The sequence below is a fragment of the Oreochromis aureus genome, linkage group 5 (assembly GCF_013358895.1).
Source record: "Oreochromis aureus strain Israel breed Guangdong linkage group 5, ZZ_aureus, whole genome shotgun sequence".
Classification (NCBI taxonomy): domain Eukaryota; kingdom Metazoa; phylum Chordata; class Actinopteri; order Cichliformes; family Cichlidae; genus Oreochromis; species Oreochromis aureus.
In genome coordinates, this window is record NC_052946.1 from 16,363,238 (window position 1) to 16,382,217 (window position 18,980).

At 39.1% G+C, this 18,980-nt stretch overlaps 1 protein-coding gene across 1 annotated transcript in view; it reads left to right on the forward strand.

The window, feature by feature from the left end:
- mapkapk2a (MAPK activated protein kinase 2a) overlaps positions 1–14,927 on the forward strand; it is a 30,380-nt gene extending 15,453 nt beyond the window's left edge. The window contains exons 2-10 of the mRNA XM_031747757.2: positions 2,477–2,616; positions 7,863–7,927; positions 8,367–8,446; positions 8,582–8,708; positions 8,817–8,892; positions 8,985–9,109; positions 11,801–11,886; positions 12,041–12,121; positions 13,110–14,927. Coding sequence (XP_031603617.1) covers positions 2,477–2,616; positions 7,863–7,927; positions 8,367–8,446; positions 8,582–8,708; positions 8,817–8,892; positions 8,985–9,109; positions 11,801–11,886; positions 12,041–12,121; positions 13,110–13,253 — 924 coding nt within the window. The 3' untranslated portion in view covers positions 13,254–14,927. The remainder of the gene's footprint in view (positions 1–2,476; positions 2,617–7,862; positions 7,928–8,366; positions 8,447–8,581; positions 8,709–8,816; positions 8,893–8,984; positions 9,110–11,800; positions 11,887–12,040; positions 12,122–13,109) is intronic.
- The last annotated feature ends 4,053 nt before the right edge of the window (positions 14,928–18,980 follow it).

The window sequence follows — 18,980 nt, forward strand, 5'->3', positions numbered from 1 at the left end:
CGCTATATAAATACAGGCCATTTACCATTTTTACCATTTTTTTAATTTTATTTCAAATGTGTAGACTGTACAGCCTGCTGTCAGGATGAAGGACATGTAATGATGTGCCTTGCTGCGCTGTGGATTTGTAATTATCAAAGTCCTTTTATTTTTTTTAATTGATTCATAAGATGTGCACAAAATATCAACTGTTATCAGTTAATTTTTATAGCGGATTTAAATGTCACAGAAGCCTCTGTTCCCTTCATGCCTGTGTATCCATAGACTTGTTCCTTTTTTGACGAAGGAAGTAAGATCCACCCTTGTTTGTTCTGTTAGAAAGGGTGGTTGAACTGTGCTGTGAGTTCAGTGTTGAGATAAAGTGGACTCATACATCACGCCATACTAACTCCTCCTGGGTAACACTGTCACTTTTTAATGGTCAGTGAGCCCTAAGACATTTGATTCTCACCTTAACAATTCATCTGTTTTGTACCATGCAGGGACATTCCAGTGAAAGGTTTTGACACAGTGACTTTTTTGTTTTTCCCACTTTTCCCACTGGAAAGCAGTGGTGACATCAAAACCAAAACATAAAGCATTTGGATATGGGTAGGAAGTCAAAAAGTGTAGTGGAAAAGTGGAATTTTCAATTCCTCGCACAGCTGCCGCTTATACTGATAACGAGCTCGTGCATACTTAGCATTCTCATTGCCAGCTTCATGATAGTTGCCTGGAATTTCTTTCCAAATTCCTTTAGGTGGTTCCCTCATGTGGTCAGCATAGTCCAGTTCAACCTAACCGTCTCAGTTTGGGTTAAGTTAGACAATTATGAAGGCCAGATCATCTGATGCAGCACTGTCACTGACATTAGTCTAATAGCCTGTACATGGTTAGGTGTATTTTGACATTTTAAAATTGTGGTTTTTAAATATACCCTTAGATTTTTCAACAAATCACCACCTAGCACCATTTAATGCTAATGCTGTTTTTGAACTCCAGTCCAGATAAAACATTATTTAGATTGATGTTACTGATGGTCTGACTAAAGGTTGAAGAAAGTTTGTACATAAAGCAGATAAGAATTTACTTTAATTGTAAGATAAGGACAGAATGCTTTCTAAAGGTAGGGTGTAGATGATATGACTGAAACTGTTTTTTAACACGCTGTTTAATTTCTTGTGTGACCTGGTATTTCAAGGGAACGAGGTTATCATGTAGATATGTAAATCTAATGATGCTCAGCCAACAGACTGGACACTCCAGCTGGAACTAAGCCCACTAATTGTGTTTGTGTGTGTATGTGGGTAGAGTTGGAATGTAATACACAACAAAATAAACAGGCGGCGGCTCATTGGCTAAGCTACATGGCAGAATTCTTTCCGTGGACTGACAAAGATATTTTAAGGTTGTGGGGCTACATTAATTATCTTTTAATTAAATTTGTAAATAAAAACATGTAGTCACACACTTCTATCAGCAGTGCAACTGAGTTAAAAAACAAACAAGTCTTTAGAGACATTATGAAAAGTGTAGTTAATGTTTTCCTGCTTGGTATACTTAATCTATTTTCCTTTATTTGCTATTTAAGAAAGGCAGGAGCTTATATTTTAGACCTTCAGGTCCATATTTGTCTAAGGAACTATTTTTACTAGTGTAACAGAGTCAGCTGGTTTCCTGTGTCAATCTCGTAGGCGTTTTAATGTGTTATTTACAATGGGCAGGGTCATAACACCCTGACCCTTTCCTTTAACTTAGTGTTAATTACATGTGTAAATTTAAGTTTAATTACATGTGATCATAATGTAGCAGTAATAAATAATAAAATAAACAGAATATTACATACCAGCTGAGTGTGCCTGAGCATGGCGTTTACCAAGGTCAGCTGATTGATGCCTAGCTCCTCCTGTCCATGTGTTGAACTATCCTTGGGCATTTTCCTGAACCCCGAGCTGCCCTCCATGAATCCATCGGAGTGTCTTTGAATGTTAAGCAAAGTGCTTAGGTAGAGTTAAAGGCACTGCATGATTGTGTATGACTGGCTGAATGAGACACCTAGGTATGTTATAGATTCCAGTCCATTGCATTTACTGTATATTGTTTCAGTGGCTTATAATGTTGAATGGTGCATTGACCGGGTGTAACCAACAGAGGGTGCCACTTTCACATGAATGAAAAATGGCATACTTCATGATTTTTGTCGCCTGATGGCAGCACTGCACTCTTAATGGTTGGTTATTGGTGTGAATTGGAGGCAATTTCCCCCTTGTGGGACTAATAAAGGTATATCAATCAATCAATCATTGGTTGGTCTGCAAATTCAAACTTTTTAATCTCTACTCCAATTAAAAAACAAAAACAAACAAACTTTAAGATACACCTGATAATTTTAATATAACATGGACTTCATTTTCTTCCTAAAGCCTGTTAATTTCTTTTATATTGTACATTTTAGATTTTTATTAACCTCCATGTCTCTCTCTGTTGTTCTACTCAGATGCTACAGGATTGCGCCAAAGCCCGCAGGGAAGTGGAGCTTCACTGGAGGGCATCACCTTGTGACCACATTGTGCGTATCATCGATGTTTATGAGAACCTCTATCAGGGCAAAAAGTGTCTGCTTATTGTTATGGAATGGTGAGTATGCAGTTTTGGGGTGCTTTTTTTTTTTTTTTTCTTTCACTGAAAACATGCAATTGGGTCTATAAGTTGTTAGACAGTGACACGGGCTTTACAGATTTGACTCTGTACACTGTCCAAGTGGATTTTGAATCAGTCAAAATTGTTCCACTGACAGTTTGATATACAGCAGTTTGCATACATTATCAAAAAAGTCAGAGACTCAATGAACAAACTAATAAAATTCTGAATTTGAGGTTCATTTTAATAATTGGATTTTAGTAATGCTTTTTCTCATTCTTCAAGTTCAGAACTCATGGGCATGACTAAATGCTGTGTTTCCCTTGAGATGCTTTCCCAGGCCTTTATTGCAGCCACATTCAGTTGATCCTTGTGCGTCTGCCTTCAGTTTTGTTTATATTAGCTAAATATCCCATTTCTCTGTCTTCACTGTCTTTTTAAAAATGTACTGATGCAAAATTACTTGCCTGAGTACTTTTGGACAAACTGTTTTTCAGTTGTATTATTTTATATTGAAATAAACCTGCTCAGATTTAAGTTAAGACATAGAGTCACCACCATGCTACTGTGGCACCCAAATGTGTGATCATCTGCTCAGATTGAGTCATGCAAGAAAAAAATGGCCCCAAGTATCGTAGCAAATCTACAGCAGAAACTCTTGGGAGGAAAATAGTGTTACAACGTCCCAGTGAAAGTCAGGACCTCTGTATGATTGAAATGCTTTGGCTTTACCTTAAGAGAACTGTGCATAAACACAATACCCACAAACCTCAATGAACTGAAGCAACCCTGTAAAGACGTTCCTCAACAACAATGTGTTCCTCAATATCATACTAAATTGTTTTCTGTAAGATTGGAGTCATGCAGAAAATTATGTTATTACTGCTAAAGATGCAAGCATGATGCCAGCTAAGATTAGATGAGCGTCATTGTCATTGTATGCACAAGTGTACAAGAAACTATTGAACTCGGAGCACACAGACAAACAAACAGGTATTCATGGGTTTTACTGTAGCTTTTCAGAAGACTGCAACAGGACAGTAATTTGATTTGAATTTGATAGTGCTCTGGCTAAGAGCTGGAAAACGCATAACTCTCTGGATACTTTTTTGAGGGGCTTCCCCTTCAGAGTCAAAATCAAATTGTAAGGTGGAAGAACCCATGCATTTCCCAGTCGACTTGGTTCCCCCTCGACCTGCCCGATCATGCAGAATGAGCATCTAACCGCTTGACATAGTCATACATTCTCTGAATATTACTTTGAATAAGGATCTTTGGTGCTGGCTAGCTAGCTAGCTAGCTGCCTGCAGAGCAGTAGGCAAGCATATTTTACACTTTCACTGGTCATTGAAGAAAGGTAACTTCCTGATGCACTCTGAATGCACTTACCCTTTTCTGAAGAACAATTAGAACATAACCTAAAAGACTGAACTGTGAAGAATGAACAATATAAGCACAAATCAAGCTCAAAGTTTGGGGGAACTTCTAGTATTTAACAGTGTTGTCTTGAATGCAAAAGGGCTGACCCAGGACCCTGGACACAGTCGGTGGCTGCCATTGTGCTCAAATGCAAAACTGAGGATTAGGTAGAGGTAAATTAAAGTTAATACTTTATTAAAGAGCAAGTACTTATGGATTACATTTTTCATTAATGATACTTTCTTCTTTATTATTTCTTCATTTAAAAAAAATGCTTAAATGGTGGGAGAAAGGGCAGCACGGTGGCACGGTGGTTAGCACTGTTGCCGCACAGCAAGAAGGTCCTGAGTTCAATTCCACCATCAGGCCGGGGTCTTTCTGTGTGGAGTTTGCATGTTCTCCCCGTGTTTGCGTGGGTTCTCTCCGGGTACTCCGGCTTCCTCCCACCGTCCAAAGACATGCAGCTTGTGGGGATAGGTTAATTGGATAATCCAAATTGCCACTAGGTGTAAATGTGCGAGTGAATGTGAGTGCGAATGGTTGTCTGTCCCTGTGTGTTAGCCCTGCGACAGACTGGCGACCTGTCCAGGGCGTACCCCGCCTCTCGCCCTATGACAGCTGGGATAGGCTCCAGCGCCCCCCGCGACCCTGAAAAGGATAAGCGGAAGCGAATGGATGGATGGATGGATGGTGGGAGAAAGTATAAACTTTTCAAAAGGTTGTAAGCAAGCTTAAATTAGATCGATAACAATGTGTTCGATATGTGACAGGATTGACAGGATTTGTTGGGAACAATCAGAGTGTTGGTGAGCATCTTGTTTACTTTCATCTTAAACTTAAATTTCTTTGTTTTAAAATCCATCCAAAAGCCCATTCATCTTTAACCTCCTAAGACCTGAACTCTTCCATGGCATGCATTTTTAATTTCTCTTTGATATTTGGACATATAGGGACCCGATGAATGTAAAAACAAAGAATTACCAGATTTTTTTTTTTTGTTGTTGTTTTTTTTTTTTTTTTTTTACCCAATTTTTGTTTCTGAGAAAAATGAGATCCACATATGGGGATATTTGTTTAAAATTTCAGTAGAACAGTGGCAGTATAATGTCCTCGTAAGTGGATATGAGGCCCTTGTAGAGCAAAATTTAGTATTTTGGTCTAGACAACCCAAAATGTGATGTCCACATATGTGGACGCCAGGACCTAGGAGGTTAAGTATTTCTTGTCTATGGGCTATTATGCCAAACCATAAATCAAGTGAAATTTTCATTTGTTGCTATATAGTTTTTAGTTTCTAGAATCTGAAAGGCAGGTAAGGTAAGATTACCTAGAACAAAGGTGAAGTGATACTCATCTCGACCCTTCTGTTGCTCTAAGCAAATTTCTGTCAGGTTAGTTATTGTAAATCATTTGTGTACAACCTTAGAAGTGACCCATTTCTTCTAAATGACATTGGTACAATTTCCTTGCGTTTGTATTTCCACTTTGAAGCATTTTAAACCACCATCCCCCCATCCCCCACTACCAACTTCAAACACGTGCACTCATTAGGTTTGCGGTTCCAATTTGTAGTCGTCGGCGTTAGTGGACCGATCTGCCTACACACTGACATGCGAAAAAATGGCTGACTCATTTCCTTGAGAAAATGTGCTAGGCATGAAACGCCAATGAAGTTTTCTGATGAAGCTAAATGATTCCTAGAAAATCACCTGTGGACAGAGAGAAACACACATAGATATGCTGAGTAACTGAGTCAGTGTGATGACCTACATTTTTGTTTTCTCCTGTGTTGTGTAAAAACCCAACATGTGAATATGTCAGGTCCGCAACATAATTTTGGAAATTTGGTGCTGGTCATCTCTCCTGCATGACAAATTGGAAGCGGAAGTCTGTCTGGAACTGCTGGATAAACATGTATTTATACAACCTTCAGCGCAAACTTGGTGGTTTGAACCGTATGGCATTGTGGTTATGGGATTTCTTTAATTTCAGAGTGCTAACCACAGCTGCAACTACCACTGCTGATTGCTAGAAACTTTGTTCTTAATATTACACTCTGTTATTAGAGTTTTAGTTCCTTAGAGCAAATACAAACCTGCCTTTATGATATATTCATTGAGAAAAATCAGCTTAAAAAATCCAGTTTTATAACACTGTACCCTCCATATGTACATGTGAAAGACTGTAGCTTAAAATGTACAAGTGTTTTACAGTTTGCTGCTGTTATGGTGTAAAATGTGTGCAATTCCTTTGAGCTTTTGAAAATATTAAAAGAAGTGTGAATTCTCAGCAGAACAGATGCTTCAATAGATGCATTTACATTGATGAACCCTACCGCTTGCAGTGCACAAGTATAAGATAAGTTTGAATAATGGCTGGATTACCTCAGAACTGGCAGTTTAACACGTTGATCTCTCACACTTTTTTTTTAATCAAAATGAGTTCAATCAAACTGCTGCCCATTTCTCAGTATGCAAAATGTGAATGATTAATTTAAAGAAGTTCGAAGTGTGCTGTGGTTTAGAAGCCTTGTCCCGTGGCGTCCCCGGATCTTGCTTGCTTGCTATACGTACGCACACTGCCATATACCATTAGACACACTCGGATACAAAATTGACGTTGATGATTCTACCTGAAACTCTCACAGTCATACCGTGTGTGACGAGATTAAATGAAACTTAACATCAAGCATGCTAAGTGCGAGTTTCTCATACTCATTTGAATTCAGGCTAACATTCATTAGTTTACCAGTGGTCAGCATCTGCTTACATCCTTGACCTTTTCTTCAAGTCTTTCACATGCATATGTCTGCGCCTCATTGGTAAATTACTGTGGGGGTGTTCCGTGTTATCATAATGTGATGAGGGGCCATGCTTGTGTAAGCAGTATTTTATTAAATCTGACTACAATATAAATATAGGTACTTTCAAGATGGCTCATACATAAAAATACTCTGCATAACAAGTTTTGGAAGCATAAAGGGGGCATTTAAAGACCTCAAGGTTGACAGCTGTGTTGAACACATTAACATTCTGTTTAGAGCAGTCTTTAAAACGTTTGCGCAACACAGGGAAGCAGAAGATCAATCAACCAGCAATCTGTCTGTTAGTCATACTAAAAGTGTGTAAAAGACCATAGCAACCTACTTCTGTGCCTTTCACACACTGGCTGGACCTAGTAGATTGCCAGTAAAATAGTAGTAATTTTTATCGTAAATTTACTTGAACTAACTTAAAAAAAAAACATGCAAATTTGAATTGTTGCCGTGCACACTTTGTGGTATACAAGATGAACTAGTTACATTCATGGAAGAAGGAAGTAACTGTAAGATTTAAATACCTTACAGATGGCAGATTAGGTTAGTTTGCAAAAGGTGTGAGAAAAAGTCATTTTATTGGTTTCGCACACTTTTGTTGGTCAACCAACAGACCGCAGACCACCTCTACAAGGCAGAGGAAGAGAGCATCCTCTTTGCTTTGAAACGGCTCGAATGGTGTGCTGTATTTCCTACAACTAGGGCACACACCAAACCCCACATCCTGACAGCTATTTTAGCTTTTGTGCTACCCCCCCACATGTTTCAGAGGACATGTGTTTTAATGTGTTTCGCACATCAGTTAATTTACCAGAGTTTTTCTCTCATTTTAATTTTGTCCCAGTGAGAGCAATTTCCTGTCTGTCTCTATTGGTATCATTGCAACAAGCCATTGATTGTTTGGACATCTGGCAGGGTATCACGCTGTACATGCAATAACCTGGAATCAAACACTGTAAAGCATGTGTATTTACTGACATAAGGCTTTTTTTTTCTTTTTCTTTTTTAGCATGGATGGTGGCGAGCTTTTTAATCGAATCCAGTCCAGAGGAGACCAGGCCTTCACAGAGAGGGGTAATAAACCTATATTGCCCTACAAACCCCAGCATTTCTTACAATGCTTTATGATGTGATTATGTAGAGCAGGGGTGTCGAACTCCAGGCCTCGAGGGCCGGTGTCCTGCAGGTTTTAGATTTCACCCTGTTTCAACACACCTGAATCAAATGATTAGTTCATTACCAGGCCTCTGGAGAACTTTAAGACATGTTGAAGAGGTAATTTAGCCATTTAAATCAGCTGCGTTGGATCAAGGACACATCTAAAACCTGCAGGACACCGGCCCTCGAGGCCTGGAGTTCAACACCTGTGATATAGAAGATTTGATTCATCATAAAGACATAAGCATTCTGATACCAGCTAAATACATGCCACAGTCTCCATTTGTGACGCTTGACATTTGCTGTCACAGTCACTTAAAATCTGTTAAAAAACTGAATTGTCTCATCACTTCAGAGGCTTCTCACATCATGAAGAGCATAGGTGAGGCTATCCAATTTCTACACGCAATCAACATCGCCCACAGAGATGTCAAGGTACATGTTCTTTGCATTGGCTTATCGTACTTATTCATAAGAAATAAACTTGATTTTTCTTTAAACTGAGGATGACTTAAAGTTACTAATGTTGTAATCTTATCTTTTTGCTGGATTCCTGAATACTCCTTGCAGCCAGAGAATTTACTGTATTCCTCAAAGAGACCCCGTGCCCTGCTCAAGCTCACAGACTTTGGTTTTGCCAAGGAGACCACCTCACTTAACTCTTTAGCTACTCCTTGCTACACGCCCTACTATGTTGGTAAGAACCTGTTTGTGTTTATTACTACGTTACAGCTGCTCTCATTGATAACTATTTAAAAACATCCCTCTCTTGCCTTTTCCTTCTTTTCTTCCTTATGGCGTACAGCTCCAGAGGTTCTCGGCCCAGAGAAATATGACAAGTCATGTGACATGTGGTCGTTGGGTGTCATTATGTATATCTTGTAAGTTCTTGTTTTTTCCTCCCTCTAATCCTTGTGTTATAGATGTCACATTCAATACGAAAGCGTATAATGATGCTTTACAACTTCCACAGGTTGTGTGGATATCCTCCGTTTTATTCTAACCATGGTCTAGCCATCTCTCCTGGGATGAAGAAGAGGATCAGAAATGGTCAATATGAGTTTCCCAACCCTGAATGGTGTGATGTATCAGAGGAAGGTAAGATCATAAAAATAGACTTTGCTAATGCAACATAGAAACTAATTTAACTGTATATGGGTTTGTAATATTTCCTCTACCAGTCAAAGGTTTGGACACACCTTCTCATTAAATGGTTTTTCTTTATTTTTACATTGTAGATTCTGACTGAAGGTATCAAAACTATGAATGAACACATATGGAATTATGTAGTGAACACAAAAATGTGAAATAACTCAAAACATGTTTTATATTTTACATTATTCAAAATATCCACCCTTTGCTTTGATTACTGTTTTGCACACCTCTTGGTATTCTCTTGATGAGCTTCATGAGGTCATCGCCTGAAATGGTTTTCCAACAGTCTTGAAGGAGTTCCCAGATATGCTGAGCACTTGTTTTTCCCTTCACTTTGTGGTCCATCTTATCCCAAACCATCTCAACTAGGTTTAGGTCAGGTGACTTTCTAGCCAGGCCATTTGGCGCAGCACTCCATCACTCTCCTTCTGATAGAAAAATAAATGATGGTCCTACTAAACGCAAACCCGATGGGATGGGATGGCATGTTGCTGGAGGATGCAGTGGTAGCCATGCTGCTTCAGTGTGTGCCTTCAATTTTGAATAAATCCCCAACAGTGTCACCAGCAGAGAACCCCCACCATCACACCTCCTCCTTCATGCTTCACGGTGGGAACCATGGATGTAGAGACATCTGTTCACCTTTTCTGCACACAAAGACATGGCAAGTAGATCCAAAGATATCAAATTTGGACTAAAGCATGGATTTCCACTAGTCTAATGTCCATTCCTGTTGTTTCTTTGCCCAAACAAATTTCTTCTGCTTGTTGCTTTTTTTTTTCTTTTTTCTTTTTTTTTAAAGTAGTAGTTTCTTGACCATAAAGGCCTGATTCGCACAGTCTCCTCTAAACAGTTGATGTAGAGGTATGTCTGCAACTGGAACTCTGTGTGGCATTTATCTGGGCTCTAATTTGAGGTGCTGTTAACTTGGAATTTCTGAGGCTGGTGACTCGGACGACTTTATGCTCAGCAGCAGAGGTCACCCTTGGTCTTCCTTTCCTGGAGCGCTCCTCATGCAAGCCACTTTCACTCTAGCGCTTGATGGTTTTTGCGACTGCACTTAGGGACACATTCAAAATTGTAGCAATTTTCCAGACTGACTGACCTTCAGTTCTTTAAGTGATGATGGACTGTCTTTACGTAGCTGATTGGTTCTTAATATGAATTCTAACAGTTGTCAGATAGGGCTCTCAGCTGTGTACAAACCTTGACTGCGCAACACAGCTGAGGGTCCCGAGCCCATTAAGAAGGCAAGAACCCCAACAAGGCACGCATGTGAAGTGAAAACCATTTCACGTGACAACATCATAAAGCTCATTGAGAGAAGGCCAAGAGTTTGTAGCACTATCAACAAAGCAAAGGGTCACTATTTTCAAGAATCTAAACTAAAAGACATATTTAGAGTTATTCAGCAATGTTTTCTTTGTTACAAAATTCCATGTATTTTGTTTCATATATTTAATGTCTTCAGTATGTATCTACTGTAGAAAGTAGTAAAAATAAAGAAAAAAAAAACATTAAATGAGACGGTGTCCAAACTTGTGACTGGTGGTGTATCTATATGTAAAATGGAGCTATGGAGATGCCTTATTTCTAAACAAGAAATTTCAAAATAGTATCACTTTCAAGTCTTTATAAAAGATTTCACCTAAATATGACAATCAGACTGGTCTTTACTTTATTATCAAGAAATAGAAACTTGATGTGTTTCACATCCTGTCGTTCACATTTTCTACAATTGAAAGTGATGCGTTTATTCTGTGATGGATTTTTGTTTAAAAGAGAAAATGCAAGCTGGTGTTGCTCTATACCTTCTAAAATGACTCTAGTTTTTGTGGAAGTTGTGTCGACTGATGGGTTGTACTTACTGTAATGCATTACTCAAGAAGCAGTGCAGTATTTACTGTCGATAAAGTCGTCTACTTCAGAGTGGGTTTTTTTTCTTTTTAACCACAAAACAGACAAAGCAGTATATCAAAGAAAGATGAACTCTAGTGTTTACAGTGTTTTGGTTGAGGCAGCCAAAGTATTACCATCATACCAAATCTTACACACTTTTTTTTTTTTTTTTTCAATTCACATAACCTAATTTAGGAAATAGGCAACAGAGGTGCTTAGCACTATTGTACCACATTAAAAAGATTTGAACCTTGTGGTTGCCTGGGTCTTTGCTGTGTAGAGTTTGCATGTCGTCTCTGTGCCTGGGTTTCCTCTGGGCACTCTGGCTTGCTGACACAAGTTATTGGTGATTTTAAATTAACAATTTGGACTGGTGACTTGTCCAGGGCGTAGCCTGGTTAAGAACATGAATAATTTGGAAAAGTTTTCAAATATGGGATACTATGGACTCTCCCTGAATTGTGATTATATCATTACATCTGGAACAAACAGACATTCAAAATGCTAATTAGGTTTGAAAGTCAAAGGTCGCTGAGATCACATTACTCAAATCTCCAATTGGATACAGTGTTGGAGTTATTTTGGATTTTAAGTCTCAACTTCACTGTGACATAATTGTCTATAAAACATTCTTTTTGATTCAGTTCCTTAAATCAGATTTGTAAATGCATACAAAGGGTGGTTTCATACAAATGTCTCTTTTATTTTTATTAATATAATAAATTATTTTTGCAGCGAAACAGCTGATTATGACTCTTCTAAAGACTGAGCCCACCCAAAGGTTGACCATCACAGAGTTCATGAATCATCCCTGGATCAATGTAAGCACGCAAGTTAACTTCTGCTTAAACAGCTTACTAAATTTTATTTATTTAATCTTTTTTTTTTCCCCCTTTGGTTAAAATCATGAGTGTTTTTCATCATAATCTATATATTTAAGTAAGAATGAATTTGCCCCTGTGTGTCGTCCTAAAGCAATCAATGGAGGTTCCCCAGACCCCCCTTCACACCAGCCGGGTTCTGATGGAAGAGAAGGACGCATGGGAGGAAGTCAAGGTAAAAGATGCCTGCTTATCTTTGCACCATCCATATGTTGTCAGCTTTTATGGTGACAAATAGTCAAACAGAAAAATTACTTAATGTGAAAGTTGACACCTACCACCTGTTGCGGTTTCAGTTGTTTGATAGGTGCAAAAATCCATTTACATTTGAGTTTTTGGGGATTTTTTTTCCGTGCAAAAATAAATTACGTTCCAAGCAAACATTTTAAATAGCTCATGGATATCAGAATCCAGAATTAACATGGAAAGTTGTATTTTTTTCATCATTCATTTATGAATCCGAAAACACAAACTGCAAGTTTCTTGTGTAAGCAAAAGGTTACGACTACTTCATGTGTTGCATTGGGAATGCTTGCAGCTAATATACTGGAACATCTGTGCTACCTGAACCGGTGTAACCACAAGCTTCAGTGGAACTGTATTTTTTTTTTTTCTTCTTCTTCTCTTCCTCTAACACAGTGTCTGGTGAAAATGGTTATATTAATCACATTAGTTTTCATTCATGTGAACAGAAACTTTTACAAGAAACAAATTGCAATGTTGTCATTGAGACTGTGAGCAACTATACCAACCCAGCGTGTGGATCTAGAGCAGTGTGTGGAAACCAAGCAGTCTACCTAAAAGGAAAAAAAATAAACTTTTGGAATCACATCATGATTTTTGTTTGTTAATCTATTATTTCTACTTGAGTGTGTTTGCAACAGGCTTACCAAGTAAAACAGATGAAGTATCAGTAGCTCGTTGGTCTCTGGTAATTTGAATGGATGGAAATATCAAAATCTGGTGTGAGGGTATTTTGTCTGTGTTGGATTTAAAAATGAAAACCTCCCAGTAGTGACTTCACATCAGGTGCATGCCAGGCTCTGGCACCCGCTTTGCTTATTTGATAAACCAAATAGTTTAAATTTATGTCTCCCATTAAAACCACAGATTTTGATAAGTAAATAAAACTAATGGCCTTGTTTTGTTTCTCAATTTAACAGGAAGAAATGACTAGTGCCTTGGCAACAATGAGGGTCGACTACGAGCAAATCAGAATTAAGACCATTGAGGACTCGACCAATCCACTGCTAATGAAAAGGAGGAAGAAGGCAAACAACGCCGTGGCTACACCTGCTGCTCACTGAAAGATGCATGCATGCCTGCCTGCACATACAAACACAGGTTGTGAAAAGGAAGCAATAATTTGTCGACACGTGAGTCGGGTTGCATGGATTTTTTCTTTTTTTTTTTCCTCAGTGTTTTATTTTTCATGACAAATTGTAATGTTTTGTAAGAGTGTTTGTTTTTATTACGCTACCATTTTAACAACTCATCGCTCTGCAATAGCAGAGGGGATGTTGATCTGTGTTTTTACACCACTGAAGAGATTATGAAATTTAGAAAAGGGGAGAATGGGGAACTGACACATCCTCTCGCCTCTTCTTTCCTAAATATCAGGTTGTGTACTCACAGGGGCTCGAATGTTGGAATAGGAGATGTACGCCTTAGCATTAGCAGTAGTTATTTTACACCCCCCCCACAAGCCTGCTCCAGCCCCAAACCTTTGAATGTTAACTCTGATGGCTAAATCCCAAAAATGGAAAAACAAAAAAACACAGACACACAAGGGAAGGTTTAGTTTTTCTTACATGCAAAATAAGCAGATGTATTTTGAACTGACAAGTGGAATGTAAAGACTCTGTCCTCGATTGTTGGAATCAGCTGGAAGTAAGCTGCTGATTCCCGGGACTCGGAGTGTGTGTCAGGTTCAGTTTGTCTTTGTGAATGTTGAACACAGGCCTATGCACTCACACAGGGGCCGTTCTGACAGAGCACCTCACTCGTGGCCCCTCTCTCCTATCTTTATCTACGCTTGTTTTTCAGGTACACAATTTTAGGGCAGAGAGGGAAGCCAGATTAAAATACAGAAACTGGCCCGTCTTTCTCCTGCATGTAGCTCATAGGAGAGTTGGAGGCAGCCTATACTGTACTTTTTATGAATTCTATGAACGTTTTAGCATAGGCCTTAATGAGTACTGCTAAATCAGCAAATGGCTTTTAACTCGTACTTAACATTTGGTTCAAGCTTTTACCAATGTTTTGCTTCAGAATTTAAAACGTTGCCAGATTATATTTCAGGTTAATGCTATGCAGATGTTTTTTGTAATCAAATTACGAGTGATTTCTGTTTTCAGATGTGTTGAAGAGATGTTGAGCAACTGTAGGGAGTGTTCCCTGTGTTTTTATGTAAGCAGTAGCATCCCCTTGGGAGTACAGAGTGCACACTGGTCATTTCCAGTTACTGTTGGTTGCACCAGGTGTCAGTCAGGATATTCTCAACATGACTAATCTAGTGCAGTTCCATTATCATCCGTCATTTTTTCACAATTCCTCGGAAACTGATAGGTTGCAAAGTACGTAATAGCTGCTCCTCATCCTTGAGCACAGTCTGACTTACCACCAGCAAGCTGTCATCACATTTAGACAAAGTATAATGGTCTCTCCTTCTGTAGTGTTTTGTTAATGCAACAGGACACTTCCCAGCTCACTTTGGGAATCATGGGAATATTATTGTATAATTTTGTCAGTTTAGGCCACTTCACTTTGTAAGATCACATCCACTTTATCAGTCGCATTGCACCTAGAAATTTCTTATGGGGAAAAATGTTCATGAAATGTTTGTGACAATGTTTATTTTTTATTTTTTGTCCCTCCCAACACATTTTTGTAGTGGAAACACAGATGTCTTGGAATCTGTTCAGCTGCCGTACATTTGTCTGCTTCAGCTTTGGATTAAAAAAAACCCCTTAAAACACAAACTTTCTCTTATCTCTCTTTTTTTTAAAAATCGGGATCTGCGTGTGAATGCCTGTGTTACTGTATAGTATGTATTTAATCAAGATCTAATCACAAAACCGAGACTTTGAGCTCTAAAACCCCCTTCCGGTGCCCTCAAAGTAAAACCGAAAGTCTTTCACTTCAAGTTTGTTTTGTTGCATAACTGAAATTTTGTGAAATTCAATAAATAGGGGGAATATATATATATAAAATATCTTCCTCATATTTGACCTATGCCTCCACATTCAGGGAATTTTTCAACTGAAACACTTGTCCGGTTATGATTCAGGTTCTTGTGTCGATTTGGGATTTGTGGCTTTCAGCCGAAGTGCACAGACTCAACTCGTGACCAGTTTGTATCATCCCTGCTAGAATGAGTGACTCCTGGAATATACGCATTTGCGTAGCAAAACAGCACAGTGGCATTGAGTCAACACAGACATTTGCCAACAGTGGGGTGTTTAGAGCAGTTTCCCGCTAGTGCATATGGTTCAGGTGCAAGGCAACTGTAGACTTTGAGCTTCCAGCTCTGAGTGTGACGAAACCCACAGTCATCTCTGTAAGACGTGTGTCTCTGCCAGGTAAGTGAGAGAGGGGGTAAATTGGGCCCAAGGGGAGTCCCTCGTGATAGTAGTCCTGTGGAGATTCTACCCCCTCACTACAAATGCATCAAAACCTTAGGGCGCCCACTCAGCATGCTTTTCACAAAAGATGGGTCCCTGGTCTCTTTCTGCGGTCTGGGTGGGTAGAGATGAGCAGCACTGTAAAATGTCATCACTATATGTACATGTTTTCTAAAGTAATATTCTCAGCAGCTGATGTGATTTGTGATAAATGTGATCAGAGGAAGTTGGTTTAGATGCTTGTTTTTTCCCCCTCATCAATTTAAAAACAAGTGATTAAATAATTTTTCCTGGTCTGGAAACTGTCAGCAGATTGGCCTCCAATATGTTATTGTTGTGTTCACCGTTTTTAAAAGGTGTGGGGAAATGTAGAGGATGGAGACTTCTCAGCTGAGCTGGTGACACACAGCTCAGAGTTCTTTGAAGTGGCATGCCATCCTGATTCTCACACACACACACACATCCTCTCGTACGTGCCGGCTCTGACTTGACCTGCTGTAGACAGTAGAGCCGTAGATGCGGCACATTACCTCAGCAAGAAACCCGCAGCACAGAGTAAACCAGACATGAAATGGAAATCCTTGTTTTGTCAGTTTAGCATGTACAGTGGCTTATCTTTCACATGTGATGGAAATCCACATCATCTTACTGTCAAGAGCAGCCCAGCGTGCATGTTGTGGTTAGTGCGGTCGCTTTGATTGTGTTTTTCTGATAAATTTTCTTTAGGTCCCTGTAACAAAGGCGTGCTTCTTGGAGAAACGCATGTTTTGATCTTTAAAGCTGAGTTGCACAAGGAAGTGTAGTATAGTGCAAGTTATAGATACTGGAAAGCAAAGTGAGGGGCCTTTCTAGAAATAATACAATGGGTGGTTTTTGATTTCTCAGTCACTACCCAAATCTTTTTTTCTTTTTCTTTCTTTTTTTTGTTTAAGAAAAGCTGCTTTTTCCTTGGTTTCAAGCTTTAATAAATAAATTATTTTGGAGAACAGCTTATGAATTTAGGCTCTCAGTGGCTCCTCTGTAATTCTCAGACTGTGGTGCTGAGATCTGAGCTGATGGCAGTCGGACCGCCTGTTGCTGGATTGTTTTTCAAGATTGTTCTCTGCGAATCAGGCTGCATGTTTAGGCTCATTGTGGTGCTACAAAATGAATTTGGGAGCTATCAGATGCCTCATTAATATCAATAATAATGATAATAAGTCATAACAATAGTTGTTATTATTAACAGTTTTTTGTGCTAATATTCTGCCATGAAACACTGTGATATTTATCTTATATGCAGTTATGCAGTGAGTAGTTATAGTCAGATAGGATAGTACTGTGACAATAACAGGCTTTTTGTGTGTGGCACTTTTGTCATTTGAAGGATGTAACCTAATATGGTTATGTCTTTTTTCAACAAGTACCCAGTTGTGCAATACGCGGGGGACTTCTGTTAATATTGTTGTGTTTGCAAAATCTGTCACAACATGATCAGAGCTCACACCGATGTCTTTCCAGTGAACGATGCAGGAAAGGTTGCCAGGAAGAATATCCGTACTGTGCCTACAAAGTGACGTGTCATGCACGGTGCTTTACTCATCGTGTCATGCCAAGGTGGGCTAATGACCTGGTTTTTTTTCCAAGTTTGATGTATTGAAAACTCATAATGACTCATAATTGAGTGTGCCACGTTATACCTAAAGGGTGTCAGTATCCCTGAAGGATCTAAATTTGATGCGTGTGTGTAAAAATATTCTTTGCAAACACGATGAATCTTAATTATTCTAAATAATGAATCATAGCTGGTCTAGTTGACATCTGACTGCTGTTTCCTTTTCTTCTTGGAGATGCTTTTGTTTCCTCACATAGCTTCATGATTTCTAAACAGACATTTTTTTTTTTTTAAAATTAATAGAAAAAGTATTTCCCAGTCAAACTTGACTATATGGACTTAACTGTTGAATTTCAAGTTGTCCCATTATCATAGTAGTTTAAAATCTAACCTTTACAATGATGCGTGAAAGAATGGATCGTTATAAAGAGCTCACCGAATTCAAGTTTGGTACTGCAATAGGATGCTACTATTGCAACATGTCACTTTGTGAAACTTTTCCCACCTCAGTAGTATTCCACCATCAGCTGTAAGTGGTATTGCTGCAAGATGGAAGCAACTCAGCCAAAAGTAGCAGACCACGTAAAGAATCCAGAGGGGGCTGAAGCTCAGATTGCACAGAAGTCACGAGCTCTACTGATTCACTCTGTGTGCAAAGACGTCCATAAAGGCTTCGCTGGATGAGTTTGGTGTGGAAGAATCTGACTGGCCTGTACAGAACCCTGACCTCCCTTAACCCCATCAAATTCACCTTTGAGAAAATATAGAACAGAAATTGCAAGTCAAGCCTCTTGTCCAACACCACTGTCAGGTGGTGGGCAATCATTCCCAGAGACACGTTCCAAAGTGTCATAGAAAGTCTTCCCAGAAGAGCAGAAGACATCATAGTTGCGCTGCCTACGCATTTAGGATGGGATGTCATAAAACCACCTGTGAAGGTGCCCCTTTTTGTCCATATAGTGTAGCTGCAAAATGCCTCAACTTTCAATATGCACTTGCAGCCTTAGAGCCACTCTTATAAGAGGTACCTTCCCTTTGATTAATTGCCTCGTGATCGAGTACCGAAACCTCTGAATAAATGTTTTTTTTTCCAGGTTGCGAAACACATGCGTCTGTGTGCACTGTTTGTTACTTTCCTATACACGTGATCTATGAAACAGATGAGTGAAAGACTTTTTTTGTTTGTTATATTTCCGTCAACAAAATCAGACACGCATGCATCTGTGAAAATGTTATATTCACTGAAAACACCACCAAACTTAATTTTCAAAGATTCCACACAGCCGTATTTCATTTGCCCAAGGAACAGATATTTTAATTGCTTTCTTTATTGTGACCTGCTGTTTGTGAGCATCCCTGTACAATATTCAGAGATGTTGCATTCTGCTCAACGCCATGCTTTAAGTGGATGTGAATATTTAGTGTAAAAGAGTACCAGGGTGATACTTGTGAAAATGATTCTTCAGTTTTTCTCAGCCTGCTTTGAAGCTACTGCTGTCTGAAAGTCCACTCATTACATAACAACCAGATGTGATCTTAATCGGTTTACGTGGAACCGATTCCAGAGCTCTTTGGGGGGAGGGGAGGGGGGGACTGAAGTGTGAATCTGCAAGCATCTTTAAAAAAATCGAAATTAATAAAAAACACTGACCACAACACTGCTGACAAACTGCTTTTTGCACAGGTCAAAAAAATACCAATGCCCTGTTAGAACAAAGTTATGAATGATATCTTTTTGCAAGGTACTGTCATTGCTAAATTGATACTATTCATCCCACGTTGAGTCAGCAACTGACTGACGAAATGTCCTAGAGTAG